The 18365-nt window shown below is 36.5% G+C and overlaps 1 protein-coding gene across 2 annotated transcripts; it reads right to left on the reverse strand.

Annotated features, from left to right (window-relative positions):
- Nucleotides 1-1064: 1064 nt before the first annotated feature.
- Nucleotides 1065-12766, reverse strand: LOC122034696 (reticulocalbin-2-like). Of its 2 annotated transcripts, none has more exons than XM_042594029.1 (9): nt 12133-12766; nt 8698-8800; nt 8553-8618; nt 3037-3207; nt 2858-2954; nt 1932-2059; nt 1825-1855; nt 1529-1663; nt 1065-1440 (listed from the first exon to the last, which is right to left on the reverse strand). In XM_042594029.1, the coding sequence occupies exons 1-6, from the start codon at nt 12674-12676 to the stop codon at nt 1940-1942; spliced, it is 1101 nt and encodes a 366-aa protein (XP_042449963.1). In that variant the 5' UTR covers nt 12677-12766; the 3' UTR covers nt 1065-1440; nt 1529-1663; nt 1825-1855; nt 1932-1939. The 2 variants fall into 2 exon arrangements, with proteins under 2 accessions (XP_042449963.1, XP_042449962.1); XM_042594028.1 differs by having other exon boundaries at nt 1529-1626; nt 12133-12765.
- Nucleotides 12767-18365: the final 5599 nt, after the last annotated feature.

An 18365-nucleotide genomic window follows, 5' to 3' on the forward strand; every position in this document is an offset into this window, starting at 1 on the left:
TTACTATAATTGTTTATAGTTTTTCTTTCTTTCGCAATTAGATTTCATACATCTTAGAATCAACAGTCCCAGCGTCCACATTGCAATTGACCTTCATCTTCCGACCAGGTTTCCCGTGGGATCGACCCGCTATTCTTGCGTCATCAGCTATCTAGCCAATCTGATATCGTCCAATTCAAACCACTTCCACAGTGAGAATGACGATGACGATGGAACATGAGCAAATCTCTTTGCTCCCTCCCTTGCTCCTATTTTCCATCTCTCTCTCTCAGTCGCTCGCTAGTCATCAATCATTCCACTCCCATTGGGAAAAGAACAAGACGGACGAACCTTCCTTTTAGAAGAAAGAAACTGATACGAAACCTGTTTAAGTGAGGGTAAATTTTAAATTGAGCAATGATATGCTTAAGGAAAAAAACTCAAAGATAAACACATAAAGTCATGACCCACCATTTCACTTTTTGTGGGTTCATCACTTTATGTGTCTATCCTTGAACTTTTCCTTAAATTTTTTTTCTCGAACATATCATTTTTCTTTTAAATTGGACCCGGTTTCACTAGTTGATGTTGGCCCTCCAACTATTGAAATTTCATTTACTTTACTTTTTTTTGGTGCTTTATAAAATTATTTTGGGTGGAAATAAAAAAAGAAAACCCTTTTTATTAAACCATAGAAGAAAACAATTTATTTATTTATAATTAAAACAATACCTATCTCACCTTAATATATTTTTATTTTTAAAAATATCTTTACTTTTATATTATTGTTATTACTACCAGATCATAACTATAACAATATAGATACTTTAACTTTGATTAATACTTTAACTATGTTTCATAGATATATTATCTTTAATTAATATTATATTGTAATAATTATAAATCTTATATTTAACAATTATAAATCATAACTAGATGGTGTTTATTTTTGTCAATATTATATTATAATAATTACGGTATTTTATGAAAGTCATAACATTGATTATTGTTGCAGGACTATGAATCAACTATAACATAATTTATTTATGATCAACCCTAATTGATATTATATTGTACCAACTATAGAGTTATAATTGTATAATTTTATTAACTACAGAATGTTGTTACAATATTAATTGATATTTAAGTAAACCACTCGAACATCGGGGCTTTGAAAAGCAAGCTTGACCAATGAAACAATAACATACACATCAGGTGAATATCAGATGCAGAGGTAAGAGGATAATGCTGCTTAATAAGAGAAAAGTTGTATCATAGTTCATGGAAACTTCATTAAACGTGGCATTTTGTGGCATACCAAGTCATCAAGAGTATGTATGGTTGAATTTTTCTATAATACAATAAATATAATTTAATAAAAGGAAAATTGGTATTCTGGTGCATAAATGCATATCAAATAAGTTTGCTGTTGATGCACTCGGAGTGTCCCAAATCCACAACCTGCCAAAAAGATGATGTAAAACGAATTCATAATCCGATGGCTAAAAGCATTAACACCGAGATTGAGTATAAAAAGTAGAATACTTACTGGCAAAAACCTTTCTGAAGAAACAAAAAGAATTATCTAATGGCAATAAAATTCACAGAAAATTAATCTGAATCCTTTACATCTGCTGCACTTCAACCCTGTAGAAAGCAGAAAGTACTTCTGGCAAAAACCTTTCTGAAGAAACATAAACAATTATTGGCAAAAATGAAAAAGGATGACTTTTTTTATTGGAGTAGTTTCGAAAATGAAAATATACTGAAAATTCTAATAAAAAAGGCACCATTTTAATTTTGCCAAAGAATTATCTAATTGCAATAAAATTCACAAACACTAACCTAAATCGTTTACATCTGCTGCACTTCATCCCTGTGGAAAGCAAAAACTTATTCATTCACTAGTTACAAATTGCAAAAAGTAGATCAGTACTGAAAGGCATACACACCTATAGAATTAACGGAATTCGTCATGATAAATATAATCATTTTCCTCGCTGAAGATAACGCTATAAAATACATAAGGGTTGTCAATCATCTCTTTCAAACTTAAACGACCATCTTTATCTGTATCAGCCTGAAGTTGTCATGATTATTAACGGATTAGTGAAAAAAAATACAGCTTATTCTCTTTTTTTAGTAAATAGCAATTCTATTTATTTCAAAAATAGAGCTGCAACGCCTCAATTCTTCAGAGAAGTAGTTGACATAAGAAAATTCCTTAATATGCATAGCAAAATTATATAATTCAAAACCAAGAGAAATACCACAATGATCTTATTCAAATTTGAAAAGGAAAATATTAGGACAGAAAATGAAAAAAAGTGGGCCCTCAATAAATTATAGGTCCTCTTTCCTACATCACAATTGTGGTGAGCATTTTGCATATAGATTGACTAACTCCATGACAAAATATGTTTCAATAGAATGAAAGATTAGACCAACTATATGAAAGTTCAGCTTGGCATTGTGTCCTTTACTCCTTTCTACAATTTACCAAATATATTAAGAAAAAAGAGATGAGGCAGTGTTGAATTGAATGAGACATCAGTCCAGCAAATCATGACAACATATTCAAAAGGAAGCAACTGGTAAACATCAAAGGATCAAAGCCACTATAGAGCATTTAAAAAAAAAAAATTGAAGCATCATTGTATGGCAAGTGAAAGGGGGCAATCCAGCTCTACAGAAACCAGATATACAACATTACTCACCAATTTTTGTGGCGTCATGTCTAATTAAAGAATTGCTTATAATGAAGAAAAAACAATTTATGAGAAAAATACAATCATTTGATACAAAAAAAAATGCCATTCATGAGCTATTAAATTTTTAGCATTTTACTATTATTAGTATTATGCAGTTTTAACAATACCTGGGAAATTACATAATCAGCTTGCTGCTTTGCAAAGAATCGTTCTGATGGGTGCAGATCGTTAATGATTGGCTTCAGTTCATTTGCTGATAGAAAACTGAAAAATTGATATGGTCAATATTCACAATAGAGTCTGACTTCATAATATTTTTATTGCAGTTAATCTATTAAAGACATACCCATCATGGTCCAAGTCAAGTTGTGCAAATAATTGTTTAGCGTGTGTGTCACTTGAACTGCCTGCCCCATGAGTTGAGCTAGAAAATTCATCATAATTTCTTATCAAGCGAAATAAACTGGTTAAGTATTCATGATAATTGAGCCTTCCATCATCATCTTTATCTCTTTCCCTGTGAGAAGACAAAACAGACCTTATTAGCAACATCAAATGTTAACTTTAGAATCCTTCTTCCATTTTTGTCTTTATTTTGTTCCCTAAAAAAGACCTTGGCCACATCATATGCTTAATTAAATTGTCCAGTTAGATTTTGAAAAGTTAAATAAGGTTTCCGTCACTGATTTTGTAAAGGTGATCCTTTGTCACTAGGTGACAAGGTTCAAATAAAAAATAAAAAAAATTAAGGTTGATGCTTCAAATTTTAAATAAACTACAAGTAATATTGCTATTTCAAATGTGAAATTGTATAACAATGAGTATACCATCTTTTATATGTTGGCCATGATGGCTACTTTGCCCACTTAAGATAAAGAAAACCCTGCGTGGCTAACATGTTGATTGAGTGACACAACTGAGACCTGTTAATTCCCCTTGGACACAACAAATTAAAACAAATTCAACAATTCTACTATTCATGAAATATTGTTCTTCACATTTCAGTAGTAATAGGCTCCACAACTCAGATTCTGCTACTCCCATTAATCCTCCAGATAAGATGATAAATCAGTGATGAAAATGGCACCCGTGATGAGGCTGCAAATGAACCTATCCCATTCTACAATAAACCAACATTCTAGGGTACCTTCGGGATGTCCTTTTTATTGGGAAATTTTCAGGATTTTGTCAATAGGATTTTTTTATTTGATCAAACTTTCTTCAACATGATCTGTAGGTAAACAGTATAATAAATTAAATTGCTTGAAAATCCATCAAATCATGGGAAAAAAAAATGAAATAAGTTGGAATTTTGTCTAACTAAATTGATTTTGCCAAACTCGATGAATGGGGCCAACTTTTTCTACATGGAAAGACATGCATAAGATAGTCTGTTTTCTCTTGAATTCTAACTTAAATCCCTCACATCCTCATGAGAAACCAGAAAAACATTGTTGCATATGATCTACAACAAAGTAAACCAAGTGTCTCATCCATCTCTTCTTTATTTAGTATTTATTGCAAATATTAAATAATATCATTGATTAAGAGAGAATATAGTTCCTCTTCAATCAATATTGTGTCAAAACACCATCCCAATTCAACCCAATAATATATTCTAGTAAATAACATATTAGCATAAAAATATCATTTATAGCTTTGTGTTAATGAATGTGATAGTATTAAATCTTTGTTCTATATTAATAAAATATAATTAATTATCTATTAATAATGCAAGATAATTTTTATTTTTATTAAATAACAACAATAATAATGTGATACTATTAACCTAATAATAACAACACCATGAAATCATTTCTGATATGAATAATCTAATTAACTAATTTCATTATCAAAATCCCGTTACTATGCAATTTCATAATGCATAATATGTATCTTCGCTATGAACATCATTTTTATAACAAAATTTATTTTTTTTATCTTTCTTTAATTTTTCCGGCATTTCCATTTGACCAATTCCACTAGTCCAATACGATGGACACTTAAATTTTTTGACCAATCCTGACACAACACTGATTTTGAGAACACCAAAAAAAAAAATTACTGTCTCCAGTAGTTGCAAGAGATGCAAAGCTCAGGTGTGAGGACCATACCAAACAAAAAATATATATATAATGGCACATTATACCAAATAGAAATGCACAGTTGCATTTCTTCTAGTAAAGAGTAAATAGCTGTTTTTATAAACTCAAGAAGGGAAGAAAAAGCTGTTAGTACCCTAAGGTAGTTTTGATGTGATCAACCAAGTCAGGTTAGGTCCTGTTGGTTTTTAACCCTGTGTTTAAGTGTGCAGGAACTTAGGAGCACAGGAAATCGAGCAAAAGATGCGGCTAGCGAAAAGGATGGCATGGGAGAGAGCTGACGGGCTCAATGCGTCTGAGGGACGAGCTGTTGCGGAAGAGTACGCAGACAGACGAGAAGGAGACGCACGACATTTTGGACGAGAAACGGAAGCAGAAGATTGCGTCGGAGTGGAAGATCCGGACCAATGCGAGCGGGACCGGAGTGGAAGACTCGGAACCCTTCCGAGCGTCCGGAACCAAAACTTAGCCATTTGCAACGTGGCGCGCCCCACTGCGTCGGGGATAAACTTTTATCCCATTTCAGGCGTCTGGAACCCTTCCAAGCGCCCCGAGCAGGGCTATAAAAGCAGCTCTGCTCCCAGAAGCTAAATACAACAAAAAAAGAGAGAAACAACACTTGTAATTGATTCAATTTTAGTTTAGCTTTCTAGTTATGAGATTTAACTGCTGTAAGAGGCTTCTCCGCCCAGAGAAAATTTTTAGTGAGCTTTACATCTTACTTGGATTAATAACCTCCCCAATTGTAACCAAGTAATTTCTTTGTTCCTCGTCTCTTTTAGTCTTTTAATTATTTCATGCAAGTGTTGATAATTATTAAGCTATAAAGTCCGAGGAAGGTTGTTTTTTTTTGCAAGGCTATTCACCCTCTCTAGCTGGCCGCCAAGGGTCCTAACAAGTGGTATCAGAGCAAGGACGTCTCAAAAGGACTAACCACCGACTGAAGCAAATAAGAAATGGCCAGAGCTAGCATCTACCCACCAACGTTTGAGGGGGAGTTCATGTTTTGGAAGCGACGAATAGAGGTATTTCTTAAAACATATTTTAATATTTTATTAATAATGAAATATGGTTATGAAGCATCAAAGAACACGAACGGAGAAGAACTCGAAGAACACCTCTAGGCCAAAAAGCAGCGCGACGATTTATTTCAAACGGTAAGGTTGAATTTCATCTTATAAGCGTACTACCGGTTGAGGATCTCGACAGAATCGGCAACGACCAAAGTGCAAAAGAACTTTGGGAAAAGTTCTTGAAGCTCCACGAAGAATCGAAAGAAGACGAATCCAACTCTTCAATGGACACCGAATCGTCATCAGAAGAATCAGAAACTGAGGAACTTGCCGGAACAACTCTTATAGCCGAGTACCTACTTGAAGACAATAAAAGTTCGTCCAAGATGAGCATCGATGAGGGGGGGGGGGGGGGGGGGGGGGGGATCAGAGGAAAACTACAGTGAAGGGGGAGCATCAGAATACGAGGTAAGTCAGGTACGTTGCCTTATCTCCTGAAAAGTCGTTTAAATTTATTAAAATTCTTTCCAAGGATTTAGTAAAATTAGAAAAAGAAAATATAGACTTGAAAAGACAATTAGCTAATGCATGCCTCTTAGATTTGTTTGATAACTTAAAATTAGAAAATGCTAAATTAAAAATACAAATCGAAAATTTTAAAAATCGTGCATGCTCAAATAATCAAAATATTAGGAGATATAATAATTTAAAATACCATAAGGGACAAATTCGGAAAATTTCACAAAAATATATTCCTAAGAATTTCTTGATTAATCTAGTAGGTAGGAACCTATTTTGAGTTCCAAAATCATATCTAGATTAATTACCTTCTTAGGGCTTTCAGAAAGAAAGTTAAACGTTTAAATTCTTTACGAGGCTTTGTCTAGAAATGGTTGATGCTCCAATAACCAAGAAGGCCTAATGCCTCGCCACAGTCTGGAAGTCAATTACTGAATTGAATGTTTAATTGGTGAAGCATTCAACTAATGCTTTAAATTTTTGCTGAAAAATTTATTTAAAGGTCTAATCATTAAAATTTGTGAAGGGGAGCCTTGGCGCAACGGTAAAGTTGTTGTCATGTGACCAAAAGGTCACGGGTTTGAATCCTGGAAACAACCTCTTGCAAAAAATAGGGTAAGGATGTGTACAATGGATCCTTCCCCGGGACCTGCATGGCAGGAGCTTCGTGCACCTGACTGCTCTTTTTTAATCATTAAAATTTGTTTAAGTTTTTTTTTAAGGGTTAATCTAATCAATCTTTTGAAATTTTTATGAATTAGCAATCAAAATGCAATTTTTTTTAACCTTTAAAGTTCTTATGAACTTTCTGTGAATTTTATTTTAACCAATGCTAAAGTTTTTTTAATCAAAATTTTTTGAAACTTAACTTTTTATATTTTTTATTTTTCCCTTGGACATTTTAGACCTTCCAAGTACTATGTTTAACATACCCCACTTTTAAATATGATCAAAAAAGGGAGTAGTAAGATTAAGTCTAGGGGGAGAGTAGTACAATTTTTTTTTTTTTTTTTTTTTGTACTTTACTTGCAATTTTTTGCAAAAATTATAACTACTATTTGTTTAGTTTTACCCTAACTTAACTTGAGTTTGCTCACATCAAAAAGAGGGAGATTGTTAATACCCCAAGGTAGTTTTGATATGATCAACTAAGTCAGATTAGGTCCCGTTAGTTTTTAACCTTGTGTCTAAGTATGCAGGAACTTAGGAGCTCAGGAAGTCGAGCAAAAGACGCAGCTAGCAAGAAGAACGACACGCGAGAGAGCCGACGGGTGCAACGGAAGAGTACGCGGGCGGACGAGAAGTAGGCACGCAGCGTTTCCAAGGGACAAGAAGCCGGAGCGGAAGATTGCTCGAAGGGCAGAAGTTGGGTTCGAGTGATCCCTATTCCGGATGGCCGAGATCACCCAAACGAGCGGAGCAGGAGCAGAAGATCCGGATCAATGCGAGCAGGACTGGAGTTGAAGACCCGGACCTGGTTTGAGCGCCCGGAACCAAAACTTAGCCATTTGCGACATGACGCGTCCCGCTGCGTCGAGGATAAACTTTTATCCCATTCCAGGCACATGAAAGGAGGATAAACTTTTATCCCATTCCAGGTGTCTAAAACCCTTCCAGGTGCCCCGAGCAAGGCTATAAAAACAGCCCTGCTCCCAGGAGCTAAACACAACAAGAAAAAAAAAGAGAAACAACACTTGTAATTGATTCAATTTCAATTTAGATTTCTAGTTGTGAGATTTAACTACTGTAAGAGGCTTCTCCGCCCAGAGGAGAATTTTAGTAAGTTTTACATCTTCCTTGGATTAACAACCTCATTGGTTGTAACCAAGTAATTTTTTTGTGCCTCGTCTCTTTTAGACTTTTAATTATTTTATGCAAGTGTTGATAATTATTAAGTTATAAAGTCCGAGGAAGGTTGTTTTTCTTTGCAGGACTATTCACCCCCCTCTAGCCGTCCGCTAAGGGTCCTAACAAAAGCATGTGAAGAAAGCATATATAATATTACTGATGATCCAGATATTTCATTACTAGCCAAACTCGGACGAATACAAACTAAATAATTCATAATCATTAAGTCAGGGATAAAATATTTAACATTAGTAGCACTTGTAAGACATTTGCAAAACTAGCTTATGGAGCAATATAGCCCAGATTTCTAACTAGAGATGAAGGATGGAAGAGAACAATTCATAAGCATTATATATAATGGTCCAAGGTAAATTTTGCACCTTATCTCTTCTCGACATAACCACTCAATCAACTTTGGATTATTAGTGTCAGCTGGATGAAGGAAGCTGAAGGAACAAATCAAAGAAAGTAAGTAGCAAGAATAAACTAGTAAAAGAGCAGAGACAAAAGAAGCAGAAAACATACTCATTGAACTCTGTCAAATTGAGGCAACCATTGCCATCCATGTCAGAGGCATTGAAGTGCTCCTCTTTCCACCAACCAACTTTCTCATCGGTTAAATTGTAATCTAGGAAGATTGGAATGAAGAAGATTAATCATACAATGTTCATGTTCAACCACAGAAAAAAGAAAATTTATATTTAATTGTCATGCCGGACATAATCCTTTTTGTATATTTCTGGGCTCATGAAAAGGATACAAGCAATAGAACTTGTATTAACAGTCTAATGTTGCTTAATATGCATTACCATGCTTCCGGTATCAGAAAGTACAACACAGATAATTGCAAATGTCATACCTTGAAGTACAGTCACAGTTGATTAAAACATGTAATGGAAAATCAAATTTAGAATTAGAAAAATGAAACTACTTAAATTTGAGAGTTTCTGCAGATAATGATTTGATCAGCGACAGTTGCACAGAATAAAAGTTTAAACAGCATCTCTGGTATCCAACATGACCTAGTAGGTTCTTGTGAGCTATACCCAACTGAATGATATGGAGGCGCATGGATCTAGGAAGGGCTCCAACCATCAACTTTACAAAAGTTCTATTGTGATAAATATATTAAAATGTTCAGTGATAAGCTTTATAAGTTTATATTATGAAAGCCAGGTTATACTTACCATGAAAGATGCAGCGTAACTTGTGTAATCAACTCAATGGAAAGGACCAAAGCAACATCATAAATGCAGTAATGTCGACCCCAAAATATCATGTTGGGTATTGCCATACAATATTAGAATGCATTCTTAAGTTTGATGATAACTAACAAATTATTACTACTGAATCAAATTGAGCTATTGGTCAAACTAGCAAATTTAGTGAAGCTCAGTTATGAAATCCATAAATGAAATTTACCAACATGCAAAAGCCACTTGGACAACTCTTAGAGCAGAGGGAGCATAATTGAAGTGGAGTGTTAGAAGAAGAGCAAATTGAATTCATGCTACCAAGACATGGTGTTAGCTGATTTTAGATATCAAATCCCAAACCAACCTAAAACCTTTCTACCTATCCTAAAACCCTCTAGGTGATCCTGTTGATGTTCCTAGACTTGTTCTTAAAGCTCCCAGAAAACCAATGATTCAAAAGAAAAAACAAAATTTGAGAAGATTTAAAAGTGATAGGAGGATAGTTGCAAATGCCAATTCCACAACTAATAGACATGTGCATTACTTAGATTTGTTTACGAGTTTACAATTTCAAGCAATTTGAAATGGCTGATTCAGCTTAATCTTGTGTCCTTTCTTTTCTAACTGATATGTCTTTCTCCAAAGGATTCCCATTCTCTACCCATTCCTAAATAACAGTCAATTGATTCCAAATTGCAAGAACCTAATGCTCAAATATTTACTCCTCTAAAAGCCTTTCTTGACCTTAAAGATCTATTACCATACACTAACTTATTATTGATTCCTTCAAGACTAAAAAAGGGACATTTATGAAGGTCAAACACATTGGGGAATTAAGAATTGACTACATTGTATGAGCAAATTCAAATCCTTTCATCATTTAGTTTTATCATCTCTTGTTCCTTGTTTGCTTAGGTCCTAAAGAATGTGCATTGAGTGTTTGTATTCTTTGTTGAGACATATTTGTTTTAGTTAGATTGATCTGTAAAAGAAAATTAGAAGATTGTATGTGGCTTTAAGGTATCTTTAGATCAATGACTAAGGCGAACCTCATACAAGAACAACCTAGGGGTAGATAGGAGGAATCTAAGACAAGGGACCAATCAAGGGCTTGTTATAATAGCAAATAAAGATTAAATTTATTGTAAATTGTAAAATAAAATATTCAACATGAGAAAACGTCATTTTAATTGAAATTTTGAGAAGAAAGTTCATGGAGGAGGAGATTATTAATAAAACCTTAATTTGTCTTGTTTGCAATTGGTTCTTCATTTGCATTTGGATTGACCTTGATAGTTTATTATGCTTTAAGCTTGGTTGTGGAGTTGGCTGTAAGTTGTATGATTGAAAATGCCTATTGTCGTATGAATTATCATCCAAATAGGGATAAATTAAACTTAATGGCATAGTTTCTTTGATGAAAACATTTGATTCACAGGATCTTTCACTTTCATCAGGCACGCCTAAGTTTCTATTTTTCCAAATTCTTGCACCTCCTCTTTCTACCCCAAGATACACTTAATGAAATTTAACATCTTTTTCTTTTTAATTATTTTATTGCTCAAACATAACCATTTTGACAAAAAAAAAGTGGATTTGTAAAAAAACAAATATATATATAGAGAAAATTATATATTTTTGAATGGAAGCAAATTAAAAAGGGTTATAAAGAAGTTTTTGTAATCACATTGATGGGTAGTTTGAACTAGAAAATTGTAATTTTAAATGAAAAAAAAATGGCATTGCTCTTCCTGAGACTCTCAAGAAGCTTTTGGTATAATTTTTTAGCAAAATATGAATTCTTTTGGGTGATCAAAGATTTTTTGCAAAAACATCTTAGGGTTTACTTCGAAAATTTGTTCTCTTCAACTCAATAAAATTGCAAATATTCCTCTTTGAACTCCTAGAAAACCTTCAGTATATATATAGATTTTTTGTTTTGGGCCCAAATGAATTGTTTCAGGCCATCAAGATACAAAAAAAAAACACTTTGATTGACACTTTGAACTCGGAAGTGGTTCTTTTCAATTTGGAAAAAAAAACCTAGACTCACAGAAAGCCTTTGATTTTTGGTTAATGAGTTATTGTGGGCCATCAAGATGTTTTTTATGGATATTTTTAACACAGTAATAATTCTTCCCGATTCAAAAATACTAGAATACTCTATTCGAGGAAAGCTCATGTATGACATTTCTAACCAATACAAGTTGTCTTGGCCATTAAGGTGTTTTTAGATGAAAATAAAAAATCAGGACACACACACAGAGATATATATATATATATATATATATATATAGTGAACAATAGAAAATGTTTGCATATTAAATTCAGGTACACCTTATCTGTTAGATGAGGTTGAAATTTGTTATATTTTCTCCTATCCACTCTTCCAAACTTGTTAAGTTCAGGTACACCTTATTTCGGTAGCCGTTTGAAGTCAAGAACAGAATTTATAGCACAGATTGGAGGAAAAAGATCCTGACAGTTTAAGTTCATGTCGTATATCTGATGCATTATACTGCTTTATCCTCAATCGAACTTTAGATTGAAAACAAACTTCAGTTAGACTAGTTCCAAGGTCCAGATCCTATCCTCAAAAACAAAGTAAACTCCATGTTGCAAATTAAGCAACAAATTAAACGATAATTCCACATAAAGACAAAATTTCTCGAGCTAGAACAGAAATATCAGGCCTAGGAAAAAAAAATTTGTGTGATCCGAGAGAAACCTAAAATATATTTGAAAAGAGTGGCATTTCGCTAACCGTGAGTTCGGCGGACCCAGTTTGGAGGCTCGTACTCCTGGAATGAAATGCACCCGTCATGGTCCTTGTCACGGAGCTCTATGTCTCGCCGAGTCCGGTGCAATACCTCGTTCTCCGCCTGCTTAAAGTTCCACTCAGTGAGCTCCTCGTGGGTGATGAACCCGTCTTGAGGGGAAACATCGATCTTGGGAAAGAGAATCTTGATGCGGTCGGTGACATTGAATTTGTCTTCGTCGTTGATGTAGTCCTCAGCGTCCGTGAATTTCTCCCACTCCGGCTGGGGCTCGGCGGGCGGGGCACCGCCGATCGAGACAAAGTGATTCCTCTCCCACTCACGATCGTCACGGATGATCTCCATCTCAGAGATAATCGGGTCGAAAGGGATGCGATGGCGGTCGCCAGGGGTGCGAGCGATGGCGGCGGTTCGGAGCTTGAGGCGGCGGTGCGGCCGATGCTGGCGGCGCGGAGGGAGGGAGAGGAGGAGGAAGAACATAAGGGCTACGGTTGCATACGCCGCCACTACAGGGACGACGCACCTCGCCATGCCTTCTCCTCCTCCTCAAAGCCGCGCTGCTTTTTGTTTGATCCGATCGAACGAAGCTGGGACGAAGAGAAGATGAGGAATTGGAATTGGAATTGCGGATTCAAAGTCAGCACTCACCCAGTCACATTCTCACCTGTACCAGAACCAACTCTTTCTCGGTCCGCAATTGGTTGGTAACTAAAGACGGTAAACGGGAGAGTACCAAAACGTTCGGGTCGCCAACTGTCAATGATTTTGTGCTGGAAGCCTTGGAGATGCCAATATCGCAATATTCCCAAGTGGTTGTCAGCGCACCGATGCCGATTTAGATGAGCATTAATTTCTTTTATTTATAAGAAACACATGTCGCCCTGGGTCAGCAGTGGAGTACGCGGGGTAACGTCGCCATGATTTAGCTTTTCAACGGATAATCAACACATGTAAAATTTAAATCTGAGTTAACCTTCCAGTTATATATAAACTGAATCGATCAAAACTAACATGTCAAGATTTCTAGGTTCTATTCCTTTTTTATGAAGGTTTAGTTTTATTTCTCAAATAAATGTGTCAAATAGTTTCTTTATTTTAATCTTGGTTAGATTTAGAAATCTGTTAATAGTATTGATTTTGCACTAACAATGAAACTTACGGATTTGTAAATTATAAGTTGTCTACCATCTAGAATTGGATATAAATTTTGGTGCAATCTTGTATACATCAATAACTTAGCCTACTATATCGAGAAATCAAAAATACTTTTACAAAAATCATTAAATTTTATTTTATAAAATTAGTATTAATATCGATATTAATTATTTTTCTTATTTATATTTTTGCATCTAAATTAATGGGATGGTGGTTTTTTATTTTCTATTTTAAATATGATACTCCTATTTGTTTGGGGTAAAAACTTTCTAGGATTTTTTTCTTTTAAATAGTCAAAAACACGTCTCATCTTAATTTTTTTAATTAAAAACAAAGGTGCTTCACATGTACAACTGTCCAACTATTTTCTATTATATTATTTCTATTCTCGGGACAATGATACTATGATAAAAATTTTAAATTATTATTCACGTATTCATAGTTTGATTTTTAATTATAGTGTATTTATAGAATTTTTTCCCTTCAAATGGGAGATATAACTAAAGGATATTGGGCTTCTGGGTTAATCACCATGTGCGTTTTCTGATTTACCCTAATGGCCGGTGGAAAATTTTCATGGGATCGAACTAATCACCTTAGGAATAGTTAATAAAACTAACTGAGATTATCATTTATTTCTATTATTATTTTCTATTTATATTTTCCATCAAAATTTTGAATCGATAATGTATTGTAACAGTTATAAACTCATAGCTATTATATAATTATAATTTCTAACCCTGTTGAAGGCGCCTTCAACAGGTCTGTTTTGACCGTTTGCGCTGCGGATAAAGTTTTATCCGCTGACCGAGCTGGAGGCGCCTTAAACCTTGTTGGAGGCGCCTTGGACCCTCGGGATAGAATTTCTAGGAGCTATAAAAAGGTCCCTGGAGCTAGGAATTCAATAACAACTCAAGCAATCAATCTGTAAGCAATTCCTAGTAGTAGTTCTGAGCAATTAGAGTGTAAAAGGCTTCTCCGCCTTCAGAGAAGGAGAATTTTCTTAGTGCGCTTTTCACTGCCTTGGATTAACAACCTCCTTGGTTGTAACCAGGTTAAATTCCTGTTTCTGCTTTTAGTTTCTGTCTTTATTATTTTACTACTGCGTTTATTCTGAGTTGAAATCCGAGGAGGGTATTTTCATTTTTATTTTCAGCAATTCACCCCCCTCTTGCCGGTCTACGCTGCACCAACAAGTGGTATCAGAGCCTGATCGCCTCAGAAGGACTAACCGCCAACTGAAGCACTACGATCAAGACGATGGCCGGAGCGAACATCCATCCCCCGAAGTTCGACGGAGACTTCGCCACTTGGAAGCGCAAAATGGAGGTATTTTTTAAAACGGATTTTGATATTCTAATTACAATGAAATATGGTTTTGTAGCGCCGAAAGACAAAGAAGAAAACACATGGAGCAAGAAGGAGCAAGCCGATTTCGTTGCCAATGGAAAGGCAGAGTTCCACCTGCTCAGTGTGCTGGCGCCGCAGGAGGTAAATCGGATCGGAAGCTACGACTCAGCGAAAGATCTCTGGGAGAAATTCCTGGAGCTTCACGAAGGTACTTCCGAAGCGAAGCTAGCGAAGCGCGACGTCCTCCGGAACCAGTTAACGAACCTCCGGATGAACTAAGGCGAGAAGGTAGCGCAACTCCAAGCTAGAATCAAGGAGCTGATAACGCAACTAACGAACCTTGGAGAAGAGGTAACCAACCGGGATTCTATCCGATACGCGCTCAATGCCTTCCCGAGAACTCTAGAGTGGGCCTCCTTAATAGATGCGTACTACATCTCTAAGGACCTCGAGGTAAGTACGTTAGAACAATTATTTTCAACTTTTGAACTTCACGAATCTCGAGTTTCAGAACCCAACGGAGCAGAGAAGACAAGTCGATGAATCCGAAGAGGCACTACTGGTAAGACGCTTCAATAAGTTCTACTGGTAAGACGCTTCAATAAGTTTTTCAGTACTAATAAATTTAAATCGCAGAGGCATCATCGAAAGAAGAGGACGGTTCGTTGCTACAACTGCAACGAAGAAGGGCACATCAAGGAGGACTGCCCAAAATTGAAGAGAAAGGAGAAAGAAAAGGAAAAGCCAAAATACAAGAAACCAGAACCCTCCAAGTACAAGAATCTGAAGGCTACTTGGTCAGATTCGTCAACCTCTGAGTCGGACATCGAAGAATTCTCAGGGTTAGCGCTATTGGCGAACCATCAACCGGAAGAAGACTCAAACTCAGAGATGAGCATCGATGAAGGGGGAGGAACATCAGAAGAAGAAAGTAGCAGTGAAGGGGGAGCGTCACCAGACCAGGTAAGTAAGGTACGCAATCTAACCCCAACTCAATCTTTTAAATTTATCAAGTCTCTTTCTAAAGAGTTGGATGAATTAGAAAAAGAGAATGTTGAACTAAAGTTGAACCTCGCAAGAGCATGCCCGTTAGAAATGTATGATCATCTAAAATCAGAAAATGAAAATTTGAAATTAGAAATTGAAAAACTGAAATCTGATGCATGCTTAAATCAATTTCCAAATTCAAAATTAAGAATTTATGGTAAATTAAATTGGTATATAAGGAAGCATCAAGGTCAACTTAGAAAAATACCAAGAAACTATGTACCCCCTAGATTTTTGAATAATCCTGTAGGAAGGAACCTCTATTGGGTTCCAAAATCTGTGCTTAATTAATTTTTCAAAAATTAAAAGCTTACAGTAAGAAAATTAAACATTGAAATTCTTTATGGAAGCTTTGTCTAAGGAAGTGGTTGTTGCTCTAATAACCAAGAAGGCCTAGTGCCTCGCCACGACCTGGAAGCTAAAATATTGAAAGAAAATGTTTAATTAACTTTCTGAAAAAACATTATACAAGTATTAAATAATGCTTTGAAAGTTTATCAAATATTTGTTAAAATAAACAAAAATTCCTAAGAATTTTTTTTTTCTAACTTAATTTTTTTTTTGGATTAGAATTTTTTTTTTGGAGAATTCTAAAAGTTCATTTCACTTGACTTAGAAATTTTTTTTGGGAACACTTAAACATTTACTTAAGATTTTTTTTACTTAGAAAATTCATTTTAACTTAGCAATTTTTTTTCAAAAATTCATTTTTAACTTGGAAAATTTTCAAAAAACTTCAATCTTACTTGAAAATTCTTAAGACCCTATTTTTGCTGTGATCAAAAGGGGAGAGAAAAGTACAAGTTTAGGGGGAGTTAGAAAAATTTATAATTTTCTGTTATTATTTTTATAAAAAGTGTTGCAATTTTACTAATTGCAAAAATTATTCTTAACTTGTTAGTTTAGTAATTTTTTCTTTAAAATTACTATTTATGTCTATTTTTAACCCTAACTTGAACTTGGGTTGATGCACATCAAAAAGGGGGAGATTGTTGGACCCCGTGGTAGTTTTTAATGTGATCAACCAAGTTGGTTAGGTCCTGCTGTGTTTGATACCTGTGTCTGAGTGTGCAGGAGCTTAGGAACACAGGAAGTCGAGCGGAAGACGCAGCTAGCGAGAAGGACGGCACGGGAAGGGAGCTGACGGGCTCGGTGCGTCTGAAGGACGAGAGAGCTGCGAAAGAGTACTCTGGTGGGCGTGAAGAGCGTGCGCGGCGTTTGAGGGACATTAAGCTGGGACGGAAGGCTGCTCGAGGAGAAGGCCGGGAATTGGGTTCGGGTGAGCCCTATTCCGGTTGGCCGCAATCACCCAAAAGAACGGAGCATCAGAAGTTGAAGAAACTAAGCTGAAAAATGGAGCTGCCAGCTTGGAGGCGCCTCCAGCAAGCTTGGAGGCACCTCCATCATGAAGGCGCCTTCAACCCTGTTGAAGGCGCCTTCAACAGATCTGTTTTGACCATTTGCGTTGCGGATAAAGTTTTATCCGCTGACCGAGCTGGAGGGGCCTTAAACCTTGTTGGAGGCACCTTGGGCCCTCGGGATAGAATTTCCAGGAGCTATAAAAAGGCCCCTGGAGCTAGGAATTCAATAACAACTCAAGCAATCAATCTGTATGCAATTCCTAGCAGTAGTTCTTGTAAGACCGTTAGATTCGATAGAGGGGGGGGGGTGAATATCGATTCGAAAAGTCGAGTAAAAATACGCAGCGGAAAAGTAAATGAACACAGTTGTTTTTACTTCGTTCGGAGCCTGTGACGACTCCTACTCGAAGGCCCGTGGTCCTTGACCACTTTCGTTGGGCAATCACTAACAATTCGAATATAATTACAAAATGAATACAGGGAATGCTAGTGAAACAAAGTAATACCGACAAGGAAATTAACTAAAAACCGAAGGAGCACTTTGTCGGAGCTTTGTTGGCGTCGCAGTAGAGCAGCAGGACCAGCAGTAGAAGAGTTCTCATGAAGCTCCTGCCTGGGGCTTCTTTTATATGTTGCTCCGGGCGCCTGGATTCCTTCCGGGCGCCTGGAATGTGGCGTAGCTGCTCAAACCGAGATGCTCCACGTGGCGACGACTTGGCTAGATATAATTTGCCTTCCGGGCGCTCGGACCTCCGGGCGCCCGGACCACCTTGTTCCAGAAAACTCCCTTTTCCTGCAAAACAAAGTTAGTCTGAGGCAATATATATCCTGCAACATAGATTGTTAGCACATTTTATAATAGTATGAATTAGCACAAATAGTATGACTTAGATTCCGTCTTTCCGAGACCGGAATCTAGTCACGATCTCGACTTAGACATCCGAAATGGATCTAAGCCGGATCGACGCCTATTGTTCCCTTCCCGGGAACGCGTCCTCGCAGTCACTCCCCTCCAGTGACTTACCTCACTTACCTGCCAGACGTCCGGTCAGCCCTTCGACCCGTCTGGACTTCTTGCCAGCTATCCGATCAGCCCGTCGACCTAGCTGGACTTCTTGCCAAGCGTCCGGTCAGCCCGTCGACCCGCTTGGACTTCTCGCCAGCTATCCGGTCAGCCCGTCGACCTAGCTGGACTTCGTGCCAGACATCCGGTCAGCCCGTCGACCTGTCTGGACTTATCCTGCACACTCGATCAGAGTGTTAGATAACGGCGAACCAAACTTAACCTGATTTGTCATTCATCAAAA

This window comes from Zingiber officinale, chromosome 11B (assembly GCF_018446385.1).
Source record: "Zingiber officinale cultivar Zhangliang chromosome 11B, Zo_v1.1, whole genome shotgun sequence".
NCBI lineage: Eukaryota > Viridiplantae > Streptophyta > Magnoliopsida > Zingiberales > Zingiberaceae > Zingiber > Zingiber officinale.